The 23,138-nt window shown below is 35.9% G+C and overlaps 2 protein-coding genes and 1 long non-coding RNA gene across 3 annotated transcripts in view; 2 read left to right on the top strand and 1 right to left on the bottom strand.

The window, feature by feature from the left end:
* Positions 1 to 4,917, top strand: part of SGCB (sarcoglycan beta) — a 17,617-nt gene extending 12,700 nt beyond the window's left edge. Inside the window, exon 6 of the mRNA XM_014787254.2 lies at positions 1,079 to 4,917. Within this exon, the coding sequence (XP_014642740.2) occupies positions 1,079 to 1,282 (204 nt within the window). The 3' untranslated portion in view covers positions 1,283 to 4,917. The remainder of the gene's footprint in view (positions 1 to 1,078) is intronic.
* The window catches only part of LOC147916438 (uncharacterized), a 19,261-nt gene continuing 947 nt past the window's right edge, over positions 4,825 to 23,138 (bottom strand). Inside the window, exons 2-3 of the long non-coding RNA XR_015552913.1 lie at positions 8,007 to 8,148; positions 4,825 to 5,171 (exon numbers count right to left, since the gene is read on the bottom strand). This is a non-coding gene — a long non-coding RNA (uncharacterized LOC147916438). The remainder of the gene's footprint in view (positions 5,172 to 8,006; positions 8,149 to 23,138) is intronic.
* On the top strand, positions 8,447 to 9,073 carry LOC147916439 (leucine-rich repeat-containing protein 66-like). Its single transcript, XM_087434737.1, has one exon. The coding sequence runs from the start codon at positions 8,447 to 8,449 to the stop codon at positions 9,071 to 9,073; it is 627 nt and encodes a 208-aa protein (XP_087290863.1).

Below are 23,138 nucleotides of genomic sequence, written 5' to 3'. Positions count from 1 at the left end.
AACAAAATCCAAAGGCCATTCCCTGGCCTTACATATGGCCCTAGTTATTTCTTTGAGTCGTCTCCTACCAATTGACCCCCTTACTCTGCTTCAGCCACACTGGCCTCCTGTCTGCTCCTAGAACACCAGGCACATGTTCACTTTGGGGCCTTTGTATGTTGTTCCCTCTGCCTGGAGTGCCCATCCCAGGTTACCCCCACATGGCTTAATCCTTTACATCATCCAGTTTCTGTTGGACTGTTAGCTTATCAGAGAGGCCTTCCCTGACCACCCTGTGTAATGTAGAACCCCTGCCTGTTCACCCTATCTACCCTGACTTCTTTTTCTCAGATGGTATCCTGTTTGTTTTACCTGTTCATGTGTTTGTTGTCTGCCACTCCCCATTAAAATGTCAACTGTGAGAACTTGAACTTTGCTTGTCTGTTGACTGCTGTATCCTCAGCACCTAGAACAGTATCTAACACGTAGTAGACATTTAATGATTATTTGTTGAGTGAATGAAAAGAAGAAAAGCTAAGGAGGAGGAAAGAAGGCAGAGAGAGGTTTAGGAGTTCCTAAAAAGAACAGGCTTACAATACAAGAATGTTCCTGGAAGAGTGGGCTTGAAGAAGAGAGCCTCCCAGGCAGTTTCCTTTGAGTACCTGCTCTTCAAAATTATATGGCTCAAATCTATATTTGTGGTGTTGCAAAAAACATTGGAAATTAAAATTAATTTTCTCTGGGAGAAAAACGCTTTTTCTTATCATCATCAGAAATTTATCAATCGGTAACTTTGTTAAAACTCTCTTAGGAAGTAACGAATGAAAATGATCTGAGACTTTATCAACATCAGTCTTATTATGCACTTAGGAATTTTAACTAATTGAGAAATAAATTGTGTTACAAGTGTATTGATATACATTATGAACTGTTACTAAGAGATCACTAGTTGAATCTTGACATTGGTTTTGTTTTTTTTGTGGTTGTTTTGGTCATGACTTGACTCTGTCTTGTTAGCATTCCAGTAAGTTTTGTTTATTAACTTTGTTCAGTTCCCATTTGTGGAGGTAAATAAATCGTATTGCTATTCTCCTGATAGGAAAACAGCATCATCCTAAATGGAACTGTGATGGTTAGCACAACTCGCCTACCTAGTTCCTCCAGTGGAGACCAGTTTGGTTCTGGCGACTGGGTGCGCTACAAGCTCTGCATGTGTGCTGACGGAACTCTCTTCAAAGTGCAAGTAACTGGCCAGAACATGGGCTGCCAAATCTCAGACAACCCCTGTGGAAACACCCATTAGAAGAACCCAAGAGGTCACCAATATGTTCATATCTTGACTTGACTTGTTTTTCGAGAGTATGCATGCAAATCATGTTTTTACAGTTTGTGGTAACTCGTAATTATTTTACCTGCAGAGCACTACTATATCTATGTAATCTCCATATTTAAAATATTCGCAGAGAGCCTAAATTCTAATACATTTCATTAAGTTGCACTGATCTTCAAACTGCAGTTCTCTAAAATAATTATCAGAAGTAAAACTAAAATTAATCTTTAAAGAAGTGTTCTTTTTTTTTTTTTTACTTTAATGAGAAGATAAAGAAGTGTTCTTAAAATTCCACTATTCCTTGTCTAAAGGATAAAGGACTGAAGCAACTGTTGAGACTCACTATAAGTAAGCTTTTGGTAACTAATGGGGATAGACCCACTGAAGATGTTTAAAAGGTACACCGTGAGTAAATGGTACATGCTCTGTCTTTTGGCTTCTGAGAAGAAAGACAGATTTTTAGTGCATTAACTTTCAGCCATATTCTCACATGCAAGTGAAGTCATTAAAGAACTTCACATAGGTGAGATAGTAAGAAACTGTGGTTCCTTAGTTTTGCACTAGGCGGAAAATACCCTGTAATAGAATGTTTACTTGTTAAATATTGATAAATATTGTGTTCATAATGTGGTAGAAATTCAAACACCATCCCAGGTTTAAGTTTTAAATAATGATGATAGCTGTCACTTATTGAGCATCTTATACATCCCAGGCATTGTCCTAGGCATTGCATGTGTAATATCTCTAATTCTCATCACAAGTCTGTAAGTAGATGTTATTATCCCAGTTTTACCTGTTAGGAAACTGAGGATCAGAGAAGTTAAGAAACTTGCCTAATGTCACATAGGAAAAGCAGACTTGAGATTGGAATTCAGGTGTGATTCAAACTTGGTTGTACCTGCTTCCAGATACCGTGTTCTTTTCATTTTCTGCACTGAAGTTTTAATTATTTAAAACTCTAGAAAGAGGAACAAAAACTAATTCAAACTTACGTAAGCAGATAAGAATTAAACAAAACAGGTATGCTTACTCTAGTTAAAAGATAATAAATCAATCTTGTGCCAAAAAAACTGACCAATCACTGTCAGGTTTTAAACCATCTTAAGCCAATTCCAAAATATTATACTATCGAGAGATCAAATTGGCCTAGTTGTGGGTTACCCCAGTTTCCCAACAGATGGCCTTGGCACACTGCAGTACTTGATTGGGTAAAAGGGTTGCCAAGATATTTATACCCTCAGCCCTCAGGGCAATACCGTGGGAAGTGGGGAGGCCATGGCCCCAGGCAGGTCCTGCTGGTGGAGAATGGCCTGGTGGTTTACCCCAGTGTGCCATACAAATGTTACCCTTTCTAATGTGTGCCATGCCTGGAAAAAGGTTGGAAAGCACTAGACTAAAGGGTACTAATGCAGGAAATAATACAAGTAATGTTTAAGTAGGTATGAGAATTGATCTCCGCTCCTAATATCACCATCCCATTGGATGGATTTACGACTCTCAAGCCAATTGATTTTTAGTGTATTTTATGTTTGACTTCAAAGGAACTCTCTGGTATTAAGACACACACAACATCAGGGACAGAGACTTCAAAGTAGTTTGCTGTAAAGTAGGCGGTAGAGATAAATCATAGGCCCCACTCTGTGTTCTAGTGTAACGATATTCTGTCATGGTCACTTTGAGCTGTGTAGATAAGAAAATCAATACAAAAAGCAATTTGCATTCAATATTGTCACAGTTCTCTCTGATAGAAAAACCAGATGCCTTAGAGACTATGAATAGTCATTAAAGTAAACTAAAATAGAGATTGGTGGGCCAGCCCCGTGGCTTAACACTTAAGTGCGCACACTCCGCTACTGGCGGCCCAGGTTCAGATCCTGGGCGCGCACCGACACACCGCTTTTCTGGCCGTGCTGAGGCCCCGTCCCACATACAGCAACTAGAAGGATGTGCAACTACGACATACAACTATCTACTGGGGCTTTGGGGAGAAAAAGGAGGAGGATTGGCAATAGATGTTAGCTCAGAGCTGGTCTTCCTCAGCAAAAAGAGGAAGATTAGCATGGATGTTAGCTCAAGGCTGATCTTCCTCACAAAAAAAAAAAAAAGAAAGAAAGATCGGCTTACTGTGTAATACTGGGTGCAGTTTTTAAATTAAGGAAAAAAAAGAGAGAGTGAAATGGGTGACCTCTGAGTGTTATTAGTTGTAGTGAACCTATTTGAATATATTCAGTATCATTTAATATCTGGATGATATTCAGGATTCAGGAAAAAATCCACTGGAATTTTCATTCAGATGCTCAGTATATTTTTTAAATTTTACATCATTACTTGTCTGCTCTATTTAGATTTGTTTTGAAAGTTTCTTTAGATAAATATTTTTACAAAAAAGACAGAACACTATGTTCAAAGTATTATTTATTGACAGTAATTTGTGAAATAATCTATTTTTATTCCTCTTTGAGAAATACTTGTTTTTGATACATCTCCCTTAAGCGCTTTTGACATGAGAGGATATTTTGCTGTTTTTATAGAACTGATTGTTAAGGTAACAGGTATAGAATTTTAGGACACGTTAGAGGTAGCCCTTGCCTTTTCACTGAAATTGTAAAATGGAAACTCAGTGGAAAGCAGAACAAGAACAAACCGTCCGTTTTACCTGCGACCTATTTTGCATAACAGTAAAGCATCAGCTACTCATTCTCACCACCAGATGGTGTTTTTCTATAAACTGAAGTGTTAACTTTGCCTCTTTCTGCTGGTTGTTCCTCCGTGCGTTGAGCACTGATATGACAAGCAGCGGACTTTGGGGAGGTAGATGACAGAGACAGGATCCTAGGAGAGTAGGGCGGATACATGCTTGTTTAAATAACTACAATACCAGGGCCAGCCCGGTGGCACAAGCGGTTAAGTGCTCGAGCTCCACTGCGGCGGCCTGGGGTTCGCCAGTTCGGACCCCGGGCGCGCACCGACACACCACTTGGCAAGCCATGCTGTGGTGGCGTCCCATATAAAGTGGAGGAAATTGGGCACAGATGTTAGCCCAGGGCCAATCTTCCTCAGCAAAAAGAGGGGGATTGGCAGATGTTAGCTTGGAGCTGATCTTCCTCAACAAAAAAAAATAAATAAATAACCACAATACCTTAGAGGAGGATTGCAATTACAAGGGGACAAATGATATAAAAGCAAGATGTTTTGGAGACTGTCTAAGGGGCAGATAGGAAAAATGCAAAACAACACCAAGTGAGGACTGCCTATATGTGGTCTACAATATTTAAAAATATACTTATTTGTGTTCTTTTCCATTATGAAAAAACTAAATAAACTTTGTGTGATAGTTTTGATGATAAAAGGTGGAAGTTCTACCTAGTTTTGAATGAGTTTTTTTTAAGAGGGTGAGAATGTTACGGTGCTAAACTTGACAAAGAGACCATTGAAATGCTGATAATTTTAGTAATCTTTTTTAAAGTGTTGAGGGGGCAAAGATTACAAATTATGCCATGGGAAAATAAACCTATAAATCTGTTTTGGGTTACTAACTTGAGTTTCAGTTAATCCAGTTTGTAATAACTATTAATGACCTCTGTTTACAATAAAGATTCTGTAAATTGCTTGCTGTTAATTTTTTAATGGTTAAAATATTAGCAGGTTTCTACTTAATCATACAGACATGATGAATTTAAATATAGCTTGAGAATGGGACCCAGTTGGTATTTATGTAACCTCTCTGGAATCCTGGGGCTCCAAGTTAGAAGTTGCACAGTCCCCATTTGGGTGGTCCTACCCTCTACGCATCGCAGGAGGCCTTTCTCCAGTGGCTCTTCTCCCAGAGTCCGGGGCCATCACCGAGGCAAGAAGCCAGAGCCTGGAGATGAAAGGGTTGAAGGTTTACCACAAGGCAGGCTCCATGGCGGGTGGGTGGAGCCTCAAAGGCTCAGGTCTAAAATCCCCTCCTGGCTTGATCCAGACAGAGACCCATTTGAAAACTACCTAAGGATCGTAAGGTATGCCTTAGAAACAGTGTTACTAGTGTGTGCATTCCACATCTTAACAAATAATAGCCTTATCTGCTTTTGTTCTTCTAATTGTTTTAACTTCTCTTTTATATACGAATGGACTCTTCATTTCCTTTCTATTTTCTGTTTTTCCACTGCCTTCTCCCTATGTCTCTTACTCTCTGACACCCCCACACACTCCCAATATTTCTAAGTGCTTCCTCATATTTCAGCTTCAATATGTCCATTTAAAGATTTACATTTTACCTAATTGTTTTCAGTTTCCTCAGAAAATGTTTCTGGAGTTCTTGGGGAGTTCTTTTCTAATACATGTAAGTTTGTATGTAGTATGTATAATTTTTCCTTACAAATTACTATCTTTCACTTTAAAATGTAAAGTTATCCTTATCTAGCTGTTTTGAACTCAAATTTATTAGTTAATGTATAAATCTGTTCAACTTAGAAAGAAACAGGTCAATGAAAATCTTTAACTTATGTCCCCTTAAGAATAAGTAGTTTTCAACCATGTTTCTCTTCAATACTGCCAAGTAATATGCCTGTGAATGACTTTGTGTATGTTTTATACTCCCCAAAAGACTGTAAGCTCCCGGAAGATAAAGGCCATGTTTTCCATGTGATATATTTTCCTCCCATGTTTTGTATTTTTATTTCATTTTCTGAGGAAGATTCACCCTGAGCTAACATCTGTTGCCAGTCTCCCTCTTTTTGCTGAGGAAGACTAGCCCTGAGCTAACATCTGTGTCAGTCTTCCTCTATTTTGTATGTGGGCCACCACAGCATGGCCACTGACAGATGAGTGGTGTAGGTCCTTGCACAGGAGCCAAACCCAGGCCACCGAAGTGGAATGCACCAAACTTAACCACTAGGCCACCAGGGCTGGCCCTGTTTTATATTTTTCATAGTCTGCAGTTTGTTACAGAGCTGTGACATTGCTGATATTGTTACATTAGCTTTGTATGCAATTGTATATTTAATGATTAGAGCTTTGAATACAGTCATGCATCACTTAACGACGGGGATACGTTCTGAGAAATGCATTGTTAGGGGATTTTGTCATTGTGCAAACATCATAGAGTGTATTTACACAAGCCTAGATGGTATAGCCTACAACACACCTAGGCTATATGATACTAATCTTATGGGATCACCATCATTTGTGTGGTCTGTCATTGACCAAGATGACATTATGTGACACTTGACTGTATAGAAACAAATAACTTTCTGACTGTACAAATGAATTCAATGTCTGGTATTGCATAAGAGGCACACTATAAAAATAAATCACTCCTCCGTGCTGTAGGGCACCTTTGCAGTTCATGGCCATGTGTACCTGAATTTAGATGCCCTTCAAAATATGGGAGAATTGACCTTGTATGAAACCAAAGTTTAAAAAGTTACATGGTAAGTTTCATTCACTTCATGCATTCATTCATCCAAACAGGGCATAGCCCTGTGACAGACTGCAGAATGTTAAAAATATAAAACATGGGGAAATAAATAAATAAATAAATAAATAAATATATATATATATATATATATACACACACACACACACACACACACACATACACACACACACAAATATATCTTGTATGGAAAATGTGGCCCTTATCTTCTGAGAGTTTGCAATCTTCTGGGGAGTTTAAAACAAACACAAAGCAAAGCAATAGCAATGCAGGATAGTATTGATATTCTGTCAAACATGCATTCACTCACTCGTTCAATAAATATTTCCTGAAAGATTTCTGAAAACATGAAGACAAAACAGGCTAAAGCAGGAAAAAGGGTCTTTGGGCCATAGGATTTGAGATGGATCTGGAAGGATATGTAGGATTTGGACTGAGGAGAGGAAAAGGCATTGAGCTTGGAATTGGGAATGAACTAAAAGCTAATTTTAGCATAAGATATGTATATGTACTGCTGTGCACAAGCCACATCTTGTAGTTGCTCCAAACTAGTTCATGAGGTTAGTTAGATAATGCAAAACCTTGATTGAATGCCAACCTGAGGGACCTGGATGACAGGCACTAAGGAGCCCTTATAGGATTTTGAATAAGGGAATGATATGAGGAAAACGGTTTTATGGGGAAATAACACTTTGGAATCCCATAGGATAAATCAAGAAGAAGGAAAACCAAGAAGCAGTGGCAGGAAAAATAGTTAAGCCAGGTTAACTAGTATTTCAGGTTACTGATGAGAACTAGACTGGTGCCATTAGATCAGAAAGGGAGGGATAATTTGTTGTAAATCTACCTACTGAATAATGTGGTTATTTGTACACACACTGGTTTTTTAATGGAATTTAGTTTAATTAAAACAAATCACAAAAATTATCCATTTATTTTTCTTTAAAAAATTTTTTGGTATACATTTAGCCATTGTGATTTGTAGATATTTGTTTTAAAACTTTCAACTGCTTCACAATCTTTCTGAAAAAGAACTTGATGTGTCTATATCTTATTACATCTTCATGATTCTGAGGCAGAGCATCCTTTTTATAACCCCATTTTATTTATGTTATATATATCTAAATAATTTCAAAGGAATTTGAAAAGTCACAAAAGTCACAAAGACAAAGCTTGTAGTTCTTCTAGTCCTTAAAAACAATTGAGTCTCTTCTGTGAGTTGAACTTTCCACCCATACAGTTTCACAGGTTAGTGTAACTGGATGGCTTGTCACTCACCTAATGAATCACATGGCTGGTTACAGTGTTGTAGATAAGCAGAATAGACTTTGCTCGGTACTCATGACCAACAAGGAAGCAGAGAAGTGTTTAATCTTGGTAGGTTTCCCTCACTCCAAAGCAGACTGCCGGGTGAATGATTCTGGAAAAGCAGACACAGAGGTGAGGCCCAAGTGAATACGTATTTTCTGGAAAAATGAGGGGAGTTCTTTCTTTAAAATATGACATAAATGTAATTTTATACTGTAGCTGTACCATTTTGGTAGCTACATTTTGAGGTCCTAATTTCTAAGAAATAAAACATAAATTGGCAATTGGCAATCAAGGCAAGATAACTTTCCTAAATCTTAAATTGAAAATTAAATTTTCTGCTTATTTGCTGTTAGTTTTTATATAAGTTAATTTGGATAAGTCAATTCATTTTCCTTTCTCCAGGCATTATGAAAAAGCTGTGTTTCAGAGTCATTACCATAGTTGTACGTCTTTGTTTTACTGAAACAATGACAAACCCATCAAGAAGCAGTATGTTATTCAATTCTGAGTGCCAATGGAATGGACATCACCTCACAAACTGTTCTTTTACTGGAAACCGTGAGATACCTGTGGACATATCACAGACAGCAGCTACAGTGGATGTAAATTCCAGTTTCTTTAGGGTTCGCTTCCAATCTCACACAAAAAAAGAAGAATGGAATATAAAACATCTGGACCTCAGTAACAACCTCATATCAAGAATAACTTTAAGCACTCTTGCCCATTTACATGCTTTGGAAATATTAAACCTCAGCAACAATACCATCTACTCCGTCTCAGTGGATCTACCCAACCTTAAGTCCTCATGGGTGAAGCACCACAGAAGCAGCTTGAGAAATGGGCTTCCATTTCTAAAGTTGCTAATTCTTCAAAGAAATAAACTCAGCGACATTCCCAAGGGTAAGTACAATTTTAAAAGATCGACTAGACCAAGAAACAATGAGTATGTGGAGAGTAAATGTTTAATGTCAATAAGAATTCCATGTTTGTTTTCAGTTTCGAGGAAACAGCCGAAAGTAAAGCAATCTGATTAGAGCAATATAATAAAGGGAGTTTCTTTTTTTTTTTTTTTTTTTAAAGATTTTATTTATTTATTTTTCCCCCAAAGCCCCAGTACATAGTTGTCTGTCATAGCTGCACATCCTTCTAGTTGCTGTATGTGGGACACGGCCTCAGCATGGCTGGAGGAGTGGTGCCTCGGTGCGCACCCGGGATCCGAACCCGGGCCGCCGGCAGCGGAGAGCACGCACTTAACCGCTAAGCCACGGGGCCGGCCCTAAAGGGAGTTTCTTAGTGGAATTTGAAGTTATAGAATTTGGAATTTATAGTCAGTGCAATTTAATCTCCCATTACTATAACTTACGTTAATGATACGTGGATTTGTTGATAGACACTAGGACGTATTTAAGTGCTAAATAATAATGCATCATTCTAAATTACCCACTTTGATTATTACATATTTGTTACTAAATATAGAAAAGCACTGAGAATAACTAGTTCAGATACTTTTAATATGTAACACAATTCACATTAAATGTTACCATATTTATAATTTTTTTCTTAGAATACATTTTGCCTCTACTTATCTAGTTGTTCTCCAAATGTAGACTAAAAATACCATGCTAATATTATATATTAATATGTAAACTTTCTTATTATCAAATCAAAATCAGAATTCCTTATCCTGATTTCTAACAGGATACTCCACATATCCTGCTGTTATAATAAATTCTCATCCATTCTGACATTCAATATCCTCCATGTTGGAGTTCCTTAACTAATCCAATGTTTTATTTAGAAAATGTATCAGGTTCATAAGCCAGAGCTTCCTTTGCCCTTTTTATATTCAGGAGTGCTAGACAATTTCCTTTCCTTGTTTGTTTTTAGTCTTGGTCACTATTTGCGAAGTACTTAATATAAGACACTATGCTAAAAAAGAAAGTCTAAGTGTCATTTTTCTCCATCCCAAATTATGCATATTTAGTTTTTCTCATTTTCCAGTTTTTTCATTTTTATATTTTTATTTTTTTGCTCTTTCTCCAGCTTCTGGTCTTGTTTTAAGCATCATTTTGACGATAATAGCCTGGCAGGTGAAGGAATGCTCATTCCAGTCACCATATCATCAGAATGGTGTGAGAAGGGTAGAAGTCTTCTCTTTCTGACCTTTTCTGTAAAAGCAATGTGCAGTATTTTCAGTGTAAACTAATTGGATTTTATTTTATAATTTTTATTGTATTGTTCTTATTATAAAAGGAATACCTGTTATTTGTAGAACATTAAGAATTAAGGGAAAAATTAAAGTCTCTCATGTCATATATATTCTCCAAGTTTATTCTTTATGCCTACATATGTATTTTCTTTCAAAATTGGATCATACTTTCCATATTTCATAACTTGTGTTTTCATATCACAGAATATTTTGAACATCTTTATATAGTTAAGCAATCTCATAAATAGTATTTTAAATAGTTTTCAGATATACATATATTATAATTGGCTTAATCAAACAACATTTAGGTTATTTCCATTTTGTCTGCTATAACTCTTTGATGAACACCATTATAGCTACACATATCCACATAATATATTTTTTAACTTGTATGGTAACACGTGAATCTCAACCCACAAATTCAAGTGTACTAGAGATCTAACCTTCTTTGTCTATAACTCAACATCATTTCTGATTCAGAGCACCCATCCTACTAGGGTCAGTTGGGGGTGGGAAGTAGGGGTACTTTCAATCAATCTTTCATGGGCTTTCCTCTGCCTTTTCCCAGATTTTTACCATAGCTCTTGAATCTTATACCCTGACAAGGCATCAAAGTCTGTGTGTGTGTATGTGTGTCCCTCACCCCGCCAGTCTTTTCAATCTTTTCAGTTTGGAGAAAATTCTTCCCCCTTTTTGTTTCTTCAAAACCCTCCGTCTAGTTCTAGAAATTCCTTTTGTCTAAAAGTTTAGGCCTTTGGAAAACAAAAGCCAGAAAGACTTGTAGACTCCTCTGCTTTCTGCCTTGCAATATGGCTCCCCTGGGACAATTAACACAGAGCCTACTTTCAGCTTGAATGGAGAGAAAGGGAAAGAAGAAAATAGAAAGAGGTAAAAGATTAAATGTCAAAATATTATCCTACCACGAGAGCAAATAGAGAAATGCTGACCATATCTCCTTTAGGCACATGAATTCCCCAGGACTAATTGAAGGTTAGGGCAAATACAATTCCATTTAACACCAAATATCCCTATGAAATGCAAATACAGCCCCATCTTCCTTTTCCAAGTTAAACTTATGCCTCCCAAAATATCAGGAAAAATGTTGAACTTGCAAAGGAGGAAAAAAAATAAGTGAAATGAGCAAATCTTGTATCTGAAATTCTTTTAGAATTCTAGCAAATGAAACCAAAGAGATATGAGTGAAACAGATAGATGATGGAAGTCCAATGTAAGCCCTGAATCTAATTGGATGTAACTCAGAGTTCTTTTATCCATAGCATTTTGTGATCTGAATTATTCTCCTGTAATCATTATACATTTCAGTTTTTACTAAGTTGAGTCTCCTCTAACATCTCTTCCCCTTTTATGGCTCTGTGACTGGGGCTGGATAACTCTCACTTTGAAATCCCATTTTGGAGGGAAGAAGCTGGTAAGAGAGAGGTGCCGCCTGGAGTGCCAGGCTATTTCTGACCTTTCCTTTGTTCTTTCTTGATTCCTTTATGCTAAGCCTGTTTAAAGGTAACATCGTAATCTTGACTCATAGAATTGTTGTGAGAATTAAAGGAAAAATGTATCTCAAGAGACTAACTTACAGTATTTGGCATAATAAATGGTAGCTATTAAAATATATGAGAAGTACTTTGTAAACTTGTAAAGTAGTTTACAAATATTAGTTATTATTACTCTCTTGGCACAAATTGAGAATAATAGTCTATTTAGAAACAAATAAATTTGTTTTTGTCTAAATCTCATGTTATCTTTTCAGCTGTTAAATAACTATTGCAGTAAATGGGACTCCTAGCTGCCTAGAATTCCTGAGCATAGAATCACTTGTGTCTAACTATTTATATGGGTGTTTGCTGTCATCTAAAATAGTAATAAATTAGAGGTATCTCAGAAAGCAGCAACCAAGCAACTGGCCTTGTAGCACATGTGTACCTTTATAAATCACGCCCCACATGTCTTAAAATGGTGACAGTTTATAGAGCTAACGAGAAGTTGCTTTCACTCAAGAAAGCCCACTTTTGTAAGGATGAAATATCACATTGACTAACCCAATGTCAGCTGATCCCCTGTCTTCTGAGTCAGCTGTGATGTCACCAATAAGCTTCATGTTGGGGCAACACCCAGAGGAGGTGCCAGCCAATGCAATTTACAAAACAGAAGCCAGCCATGAATTTAACCTTAACTATCATTCCACCTTCCTCCCATATTTTTAGAGTACAATGTTAATAACAGCAAACTCAACTTTAAAATTTTTAAAAGAGTGGGATGCATGTCCAGTTAAACTATCCCACCTTCATCAAGCAGTTTTTTCGGGGTGCCAACAGAATACCTGGAAATGTATCAGGACCAACATTTTATTGGGATTTCAGTTAGGTTGACAAACCAGATGTGACAGCCAGAAATTAACACACTAAATTCCAGAACCCAAGATATAAATGTGTTAGGAATGAGATGAAATAATACTTGACTTTTGAAACTAGTAGAGTAAGAAAAACATAGCCAGTTTATTGTAAAAACAAAAGTATGTCGTATGCTTTTCATTTGTAGGGAATTAATTAAACATTTCATCCTTATTGCTGTTGGATTGTGGAAATACCAGTAACCAGTGTTCTCAAAACCAGTACAGGTTCTAAAGTAACAAAATGAATCTATGTCATTAAGCTAAGGAGGCAAGGCCTTTGGCTCACCTATATAAATTTGACCACATTAAGGGCTGACCTTATGAATCAAATATCTTATCTAGGACCATTCCAGACTCTATTCCAATTCTTGATACTCTTTGAACTTGAAGCCATAACCCTCAACTATCGTTTATGTTATTTGGTTATCACACTTGGGAGAGCATTTAAGAAGTTCATAGTCCAAAGGAATGTTTCTAATGTGTTGTAATGTCCAGGCATACGCTCTGTGGGTTTTTTGTAATAGACACTGAGATAATTTCTTGGAAATAATAAAACTGCCTCTGGCCACTTAAATGCAAATACTAATCAAATTCCTGCCTCCCATGGCCTATGTGATCATCAGAAAGCAGTTCAATAAATAATTCCATCTCCACAAAAATGCCTCCATATTTTCCTCCCAACATTCAACTCTCCTCTCTTGAGACACGGAATCTACCCTCTGATGTCCAAGCCCCAGGCATTAATGTACCTCCCAACCTCTTTCATTCACCTGAATACCCCTTCAACATTGATTCACCATGCAAAATTTTTAAAAGAACACATTTTCCCCCATTGAGAAACGCAGCCAAGTATCATGGAAGAGTTTACTCAAATTTCCCAACTTCCTCTTGAGAGACCCTAAACAGACAAGGTCATTTGTAGGACCCCACCAGTTCTCTTAATAAAATTAATTCTCTAAAACTGGAAGTAGAGGGAAAATTTTCATGTGGGAGGAGTAACTGAACTTAACAGTCTTAAATCCCATCTGGAGAAGAAGTTTACCTTCTTCTTGGGGGTCTTAGCTTGATATTATGAAGGGAGTCGAATAAGAGGTTACCCTTGTAACTCTCTGCATTCAAAATCTCCCCCATGTTTGGGCATGTTCTGGTCCCATTTCTCTTATTTACTCTTATACTTCTTCTTCTATACTTTTATATTTTTTGTATTACTCTATTCACTTGTTTATTGACCTCAAGCAAGTCACTTAACCTATAAAAGCCTCCGGGTCTTTATCTTAAACTTGAGATAATGATATATACAGGGTTGACATGAGGGTTAGAGACAGTGTTCGTGAAACTGTAACACACAGAGTGATGATATATGTAAAACATCTCTATAGCTCCTAGTACATAACATGTGCTCAAAAAATGTTAGTTTCCCTTTAGTGCCATTTGATCATCCTGTGTCTCTAATTCTGTTTCCCATCCTAGTCTTTGCTGTGATTGTCACTTCCTTGCTATCAGGTGCAATGGGTAAACTTAAGGTGACTTTCCTTCTCTTTCTGCAAATGTTCAGAGTTTATACAAAGTTCAGAGTTTTCATCAACAATCTTGTTGCTGCTGTTTGTACTGCTATAGGTTTGTACAATGTTGGAGGCCCCCGTTCCTCCATGTTCTGAGCACTCTGATCTGTCCTCTGACTCTCTGAACCACACTGACCTGTGAGACCATCACCACTGTCAAGATAAGGAACTATCCATTTACCCCCCAAAGTTTCCTCATCTCCCTTTGTAATCTCTTTCCCACCAATCCCCACTCCTCTGCCTAGGTAATCATTGATTTCCTTTCTGTCACTATTGATTTGTTTGCATTTTTAATAATTTTATATAAATGCAATCATATAATACATACTTTTATTTTTGGTATAGCTTCTTTCATTCAGCATAATTATTTTGAGATTCATCCATGTTGTTGGATGTATGAAAAATTCATTCCTTTTTATTGCCAAGTAGAAGTTGATTCTGTGAATATTCATTTACCTGTCAGTGGACACTTGGGTAGTCTTTTTCAGCTATTACAAATAAAGCTGCTAGCTAAAGGGATGGAGAAAAATAAACCATTAGGTAAACACTAGTCAAAAGAAAGTTACAGTAACTATATTAATTTCAGACAAAGCAGACTTCAGAATAAGGAAAATTATCAGGGATAAAGGAGGGCACTGCATAATGATAAAGGGATCAGTTCTTGAAGAAGACATAATAATTCTAAGCTCGAATGCACCTAACAGGGCCGGCCCCGTGGCTTGGCGGTTAAGTGCGCACACTCCGCTGCTGGCGGCCCAGGTTCGGATCCCGGGCGCGCACCGACGCACCGCTTCTCCGGCCGTGCTGAGGCCGCGTCCCACATACAGCAACTAGAAGGATGTGCAGCTATGACATACAACTATCTACTGGGGCTTTGGGGGGAAAAAATAAATAAATAAAATCTTAAAAAAAAAAAAAAAAAAAGAATGCACCTAACAAGAGAGTGTCAGAATATGTGAGGAAAAAACTGACAGAATTGAAAAGAGAAACAGACAAATCCACTATTATAGTTAGAGACTTCAATACCCCCTTGTCAATTGACAGATCAAGCAGGCAGGTAATCAATAAGGATGTAATTGACTTGAATAGCACTATCAATCAACTTGATCTAATTGACATGTATAGAATACTCCCTCCAACAACAGTAGAATAAACATTTTTCTCAAGTTTACATGAAACATTTACCAAGATAGACCACATTCTGGACCATAAAACACATCTTAACAAACTTGAAAGAATAGAAATCATACAATGCATGTTGTCAGATTACAATGGAATTAAACTAGAAATCAATAACAGAAAAGATAGCTGCAAAACCCTCAAATCTTGAGAAACTAACAAACACATTTCTAAATAACACATGTATCAAAGAAGTCTCAGGAGGAATTTTAAAATACTGTAAGTGAAAATGAAAATGCAATTTATTAAAATTTTTGGGATGCAGCAAAAGCAATGGTTAGAGGAAAACTTACAACATTAAAAGCATACATTAGAAAAAGAAGAAAAATCTAAAATCAATAACATAAAAGCTGCCACCTTAGGAAATTTAAGAAGAGTAATGTACACCTAAAGCAAGCAGAAGAAAAGAAATAATAAAAATTACAGCAGAATCAGTGAAATTTAAAACAGGAAAAAATAGAGACAATTAACAAACCCAAAATCTGGTTCTTTAAAAAGATAAATAAAATTGATAATCCTCTAGCCAAACCAACCAGGAAAAAAGAGAGAAGACACAAATTCCAATATCAGAGATGAGAGATCATCACTCTGGTTCCTATTGATGTTAAAAGAATAATGAAACAAATAGTCTTTGTGGCAACATATGCTTTCATCTTTCATGGGTAAATAACCTAGGAGTAGAATGGCTGGGTTGAATGTTAAGTATATGTGTAACTTTTGAAGAAATTACCCAAGTGTTTTGCAAAGTCATTGTGCCATTTTAAATTCTCACCCGCATTGTATAAGAATTTCAGTTGTCCTACATCCTTACCCACACCAAGTATGGTCAATCTTTTCAATTTTAGGCATACAATGGATGTACAGTGGTATATCATTGTGGTTTTAATTTGATCTCTAATGACTAATGATATTGAACATCTTTCTATATGCTTATTTGCCATCTCTATATCTTTGGTGAAATGTTCAAATCTTTGGCCAATTTTTCATTTTTTTTTTTAATTATTGAGTTTTGAGAGTTCTTTATATATTCTGAATACAAATCCTTTAACAGATATGTGATTTGCAAATATTGTCTCCCAATCTATGTCTTGAGTATTCATTATCTTAATGATATCTTTCAAAGAGCAGACGCTTTTAATTTTTGTGAGGGTCAGTCCGTCAATTTGTTAGTGTATAGATTGTGTTTTGGTGTCATATCTAAAAAATCTTGGCCTAACCCAAAATCACAAAGATTTTTCTCCTATGTTTTCTTCTAGAAGTTTTATAACTTTACTTTTTTTGCATTCTACATTTTAGGCTCATGATCTATTTGCATTTAGGTTTAAATTTAGGTTTATGATATATTGAGTTAATTTTTGTATGTGGTATGAGTAAGATATAGAAGTTTTAAAGACATGCAATTGTTCCACGATCATTTGTTGAAAAGATTATTCTTTCTCCACTGAATTGCTTTTTCACTTGTGTTGAAGATCAATATGGGTGGGGCTATTTCTGAACTCTCTATTCTCTTCCAGTGATCTCTTTGTCTAGTTTGACACAATACCACAATATCTTGATTTCTGTAGATTAGCAATAAGTTTTGAAGCCAGATAATGTAAGTTCTCCAACTTTCTTCTTCTATTTCAAACTTGTTTTGACTTTTCTATTAACTATCCTAGGTTATTTTCATTTCCGTATGAATTTTAGAGTCATCTTGTCAATTTCTACAGAAAATCTTGCTGCAATTTTTATTGGGATTGTGTTGAATCTACAGATCAATTAGGGGAAAATTGACATCTTAACTGTAGTTGGTCTTCTGATACATGAACACAGTACATCTCTCCATTTATTTAGGTCTCTAATTTCTCTCAACATTTTCTTGTAGTTTTCAGTAGACATGTCTTGCATATATTTGATCAGATTTATCCCTATATATTTCAGATTTCTTATGCTGTTTCAAATGAAATTATTTTTAAAATTTCAGATTCTTTATTCCTAGTATATAGAAATACAATTGATTTTTATATATTTATCTTTTATAGTGCAATTTGCCACACTCACTTCTTAGTTGTCGTTTATTTGTAGACTCCACAGGATTTTCTACAAAGACAATCATGACATCTTTAAATAAAGACAGTATACTTCTTTCCATTCAGGATGCTTTTTTTCTTGCCTTATTGCACTGGCTAGAACCTCCAGTACAATGTTGAATAGAAGCAGTTAAAATGTATATCGCTGTCTTGTTCCTGATTTAAAAGGGGGAAAACTTTCAGTCTTTCACTGCTAAGTATGATGTTGGCTATAGGTTTTTTATGGGTGCTGTGTATCAGGAGGAAGAAGTTCTTTCTATTCCTAGTTTGCTGAGAGTTATTATCAGGAAAAGATGTTAGATTTTGTCAAATGCTTTTTATGAATCTATCAAGATGATCATATGGTTTTTCTTTTTAGCCTGTTAATATGGAGAATTACATACATTTTCTAATGTTAAACCAACCTTGCATTCCTGGACTGAATTCCATTTAGTCATGATCTATTATCTTTTTTGTATATTATTGGATTCAATTTCCTAAAATTTTGTTAAGAATTTTTGTATCTATGTTCATGAGGGATATTGGATTGTAGGTTTTTTCCTTGTAATTTCAGTGCCTGGCTTTGGTATCACAGTAATGCAGACCTCATAAAATGAGTTTGGAAATATGTCTTCCTCTTCAATGTTCTGGAAGAGTTTGTTTAGAATCAGTTTTATATCTTCAATAAATATTTGGTATAATTCTGCAGGAAGCCATCTGAACCTAGAGTTTTCTTTGTTGGAAGGTATTTAACTATAAGTTCAATTTCTTTAATAATACAGAGGTATCCAGATTATTCCTTCTCAAGTGAGTGTAGTGGCAGTTTGTGTCTTTCACAAAAAGTAAATAAAATAAGGTAGTTAAATACTTTATTTCCTTTTGGATTTCTTCTTTGTGGGTTATTTAGAAGTGTGTTATTAGTTTCTGATTACCAGGATTTCCCAGAGATCTTTCTGTTATTGATTTCTAATTTAATGCCATACTAGACCAAGAACATATTTTGTTTGTCTTGAAATCTTTTAAAATTATGGTCTGTGTACTTATGTATATTTGAAAAGATGTATTCTGGTGCTGTTGGGTGGAGTGTTTTATGACAATTAGATCAAGTTGGTTGATAGTATCATTCATATCTTCTGCTTCCTTATTGATTTTCTATCACTTGTTCTATCAGTTATTGAGAGAGGGGTATCAAAGTCTTTGACTATAGCTGTGGATTTGTCTATTTCTCCTTCCAATTCTAATGTGTTTTTTTTTCAGGGATTTTGAAATCTATTATTAGATGCATAAATGTTTAGGAGTATTATGTCTTCTTGATGAATCAATCTTTTATCATTATGAAATAATCCTCTTTATCCCTGGTAAAATAAAGAAATATATATTTCTTTTCTCGGAATTATATTTTGATATTAGTATAGCCACTTCAGCTTTCCTTTGATTTGTGTTAACATAGTATATCTTTTTCTATCATTTTACTTTTTTTTACAATAACTTTGTGGAGATATTTATTTATATATCATAAAATTCATCTTTTTAAAGTGTATAATTTGGTGGTTTTTATTATATTTACAAAGTTGTGCAACCATCACCACTATCTAATTATAGAACATTTTCATTACTCCCAAAATAAATCTCATAAACATTAGTAGTCACTCTCCATTTATTTAATTTTTAAAAATAGCTTAATGTTTAATTGACATATAATAAACTGCATATATTTAAAGTGTATAGTTTGATATGTTTTGACATACGTGTACATGTCAAACCATCACCAACTCAAAATAGTGAATACATCCATCACTCCCAAGTCTCCTCATGCCCCTTTGTAATTCCTCCCTCTTGTCTCTCCCTACTCCCCCATTTCCAAGCAACCACTAATCTGCTTTCTGTCACTATAGATTAAGTTGAATTTTTCTAGAGTTTTATATAAGTAGAATCATACAATATGTACACTTTTTTGTCTGGCTTTTTTGACTCAGCATAAATTTTTTTGAGATTCATTTATTTTGTTACATGTATCAATAGGTGGTTCCTCTTTGTTGCTGAGTACTATTCCATTGTATGGATACATCATACTTTGTTTTACCCATTCATCTGTTAATGGACTTTTTGGTTGTTTCCAGTTTTGGGCTATTATAAATAAAGCTGCTAGGGAAATTCATATTTGTATGGAAATATATTTCCTTTACTCTTGGATAAATACCTAGGAGTGGAAAGCCTGTATCACATGGTAGGCATAAGTATATATTTAACTTTTTAAGAAATTGCCAAACTATTTTCCAAAGCAGTTGTACCATATTACATGCCCATCAATAGTGTATGAGAGTTCCAGTTTCTCCACATTCTCACCAACACTTGGTATGGTTAATCTTTTTAATTTAAGCTAATCTAATAGGTGTGTAGTGCTATCTCACTGCAATTTTAATTTTCATTTCCCTAACACCTAATGATGCTGATCATCTTTTCATGTGATTATTTGCTATCTATATATCTTCTTTGCTTAAGTGTCTGTTCAAATTTTTGCTTATTTTAAAAATTGGATTTTTGGTTTTTTATTATTGAGTTTTGAGAGTTTTAAAAAATATATCCTGGATACAAGATATATCTTTTGCAAAAATTTTTCTCCCAGTCTGTGGCTTGTCTTTTTATTCTCTTAATGGTGTCTTTTGAAGAGCAGAAGTTTTCCATTTTGATGGAGTTATAAAATTTATCCATTTGTTCTTTGATGGATTGTGTTTTGTGTCATATCTAAAATTTCTTTTGCCTAACTCAAGATCACAAATATTTTGTTTTCTTCTAGACGTATCATAGTTTTAGATATTGATTTTTGTGAGGATATAATGTGAAGGTTTTTTTTTTTTTTTTTTTTTTTGTATATAGATATCCAATTGTTCCAGCACCATTTATCGAAAAGGTTATCTTTTTCCATACTTTTACATGTATCCTATTCATGTTTTTATATTTAAATTGGGTTTCTTGTAGGAATTATATTGTTGACTCATGAAGTTTTATCCAAACTGAGAATTCTTGCCTTTAATTGTGGTTTTTAGACTATTAATTATATCTACTATCTTGAAATTTATTTCTACTTGTTCCTTCTATTTGTTTGTTCCCCTTTTCCTCTTTTTCTGCCTTTTTTGCATTAAACATGTATTTTTTTATTAATCCACTTTATCTCCTTTGTAGGCTTACTAGCCATAATTCTTTGTTGTTGTTGTTGTTGTTGTTGTTGTTGTTTAGTGGTTGCTCTAGGGTTTCCAATATATATCTTAACATCACAGACTATTTTTATGTTGTGTTATACTACTTGCCTCTAACACAATAAACTTACATTATTCTCCTCTCCTGGCCTTTGTACTATTATTGTCATGCATTTTACTCCTACATATGTTATAAATCCCACAGTGCATTTTTTTACTATTTTTGCTTTAAACAGTTTACTACCTTTCAAAGAGATTTAAATAAGAAAAAAATATATTAACCCACAGTTACCTTTCCAGAGCTCTTTGTTGATCTTCTGTTTGGATGATCTATCCGTTGGTGTAAGTGGAGTGTTAAAGTCCCCTACTATTATTGTGTTACTGTCTATTTCTGTTTTTATGTCTGTTAATAATTGCTTTATATATTTAGGTGCACCTACATTGGGTGCGTAGATATTTACAAGTGTTATATCCTCTTGTTGGATTGTTCCCTTGATCATTATGTAATGCCCTTCTTTGTCTCTTTTTACAGTTTTTGTTTTAAAGTCTATTTTGTCTGATATGAGTACTGCTACCCCAGCTTTCTTTTCATTGCCATTTGCGTGGAGTATCTTTTTCCATCCCTTCACTTTCAGTTTGTGAGTGTCTTTAGGTCTAAAGTGTGTCTCTTGTATGCAGCATATATATGGGTCTTGTTTTTTTATCCAATCAGCCACCCTATGCCTTTTACTTGGAGCATTTAGTCCATTGACGTTTAATGTAGCTATTGATAAGTATGTACTTACTGTCATTTTTTAACTTTTTTTTTTCTCAGTGTTTTAGTAGTCCTTCTCTGTTCCTTTCTTCTTCTATACAGAATTGATGGTCTCTTTAGTTTGACCTCTGTCTGAAAGCTCTACTCTTTAATTCCCCTCCTCCCTCGTTTTATGTTTTTGATATCATATCTAACCTCTTTTTTGTGCATTTGTATCCATTACGTTCTGATCATGGAAATAGATAATTTTTCCTATTTGTGGTCTTCTCTTTTCCCTTTAAATCAGTCCCTTTAACATTTCTTGTAGCACTGGTTTCTTGTTAACAAACTCCTTTAATTTTTGCTTGTCTGGGAAATTTTTGATCTCTCCTTCCATTTTGAACGATAACCTTGCTGGGTAGAGTATTCTTGGCTATAAGTTTTTTCCTTTTAGCACTTTAAATATATCGTGCCACTCTCTTCTAGCCTGTAAGGTTTCTGCTGAGAAGTCAGCTGATAGCCTTATGGGGTTTCCTTTGTATGTAACTGACTTTCTCTTGCGGCTTTTAGGATTCTCTCTTTATCTTTAATTCTGGACATTTTGATTATGATGTGTCTTGGTGTGGGCCTCTTTGGGTTTATCTTGTTTGGGGCTCTCTATGCTTCCTGTACCTTGATGTCTGTTTCCTTCCTTAGGTTAGGGAAGTTTTCATCTATTATTTCTTGAAATAGATTCTCTGCTCCTTTATCTCGCTCTTCTCCTTCTGGGACACCTATAACATGGATGTTAGTGCACTTGATGTTGTCCCAGAGGTCCCTGAGACTGTCCTCACTCTTTTTAATTCTTTTCTCTTTTACCTGTTCAGCTTGGGTAATTTCTTCTAGTCTTTCGTCCAGCTCACAGATCCATTCTTCTGTATCCTCTACTCTGCTTTTGAGTCCCTCTAGTGAATTTTTCATTTCTAGTATTGTATTCTTCATTTCTGATTGGTTCTTTTTTATATCTTCCATTTCTTTGTTGACATTCTCACTGAGTTCATTTATTCTTCTCCCCACATCAGTGAGCATCCTTAACACTCTTAGTTTGAACTCTCTCTTTGGTAGGTTGCTAATTTCTGTTTCACTTAGTTCCTTTGCTGGGGTTTTATCCTGTTCCCTTACTTGGAATGTATTCTTTTGCCTCCTCATTTTGCCTCTTTCCCTGTGCTTGTGTCTACGTATTAGGTAGGTCAGCTACGTCTCCTGCCCTTGGATAGGTCACCTAAGTGATGCCTTAGGAGGCTTCCAGTGTGCTTCCCTCAGTTCTCAATGTTCCAGGGGAGACCCCTATGTGGGCTACTGTGTTCTTCTGTTGTGGCCTGTTTGCTCTCCCTGTAGGTGCCCAGGGAGGCTTAGTTATGCTCCTGGCCAGCTGTTGTAATGCTCAGCTGCTTGTAGTTGTTGTGGGCCTTTCAGTCTCTTTATCAGGGGTGGGGAGCCCCAGCACAGTTGGCTGCAAGTTCTAATACCACATTTGTGTTGCAGTATTTCTTTTAAGTGAGTAGGCCCCCAGCGTGGCAGGTTGTTAGGCTCAGGGCCTTACAATTGCTGTAAGCCTCTAGCCTATTAGGTGTCTTGTCAGCTCTCTGACAAGGATTGCAGCTGGGTGGGGCTGGCCTCAGGCACAGGAGCACCCAATTGTTTCAGGCTTTGGAAGGTGGGGCAAACCCCCTATGTGGGTCTTTGAGAAGCACAAGTCTTCTGCAGCTGACAACCCCTGCTGCC

Source organism: Ceratotherium simum, chromosome 8 (genome assembly GCF_057802395.1).
Source record: "Ceratotherium simum simum isolate JZ-2026a chromosome 8, ASM5780239v1, whole genome shotgun sequence".
NCBI classification, from domain to species: domain Eukaryota; kingdom Metazoa; phylum Chordata; class Mammalia; order Perissodactyla; family Rhinocerotidae; genus Ceratotherium; species Ceratotherium simum.
This window is presented reverse-complemented; position numbering and strand designations above follow the sequence as displayed.

Bases quoted from the DNA above. Each gene is read 5' to 3' on its own strand.
- LOC147916439 (XM_087434737.1), top strand. From the start codon at position 8,447: ATGAAAAAGCTGTGTTTCAGAGTCATTACCATAGTTGTACGTCTTTGT.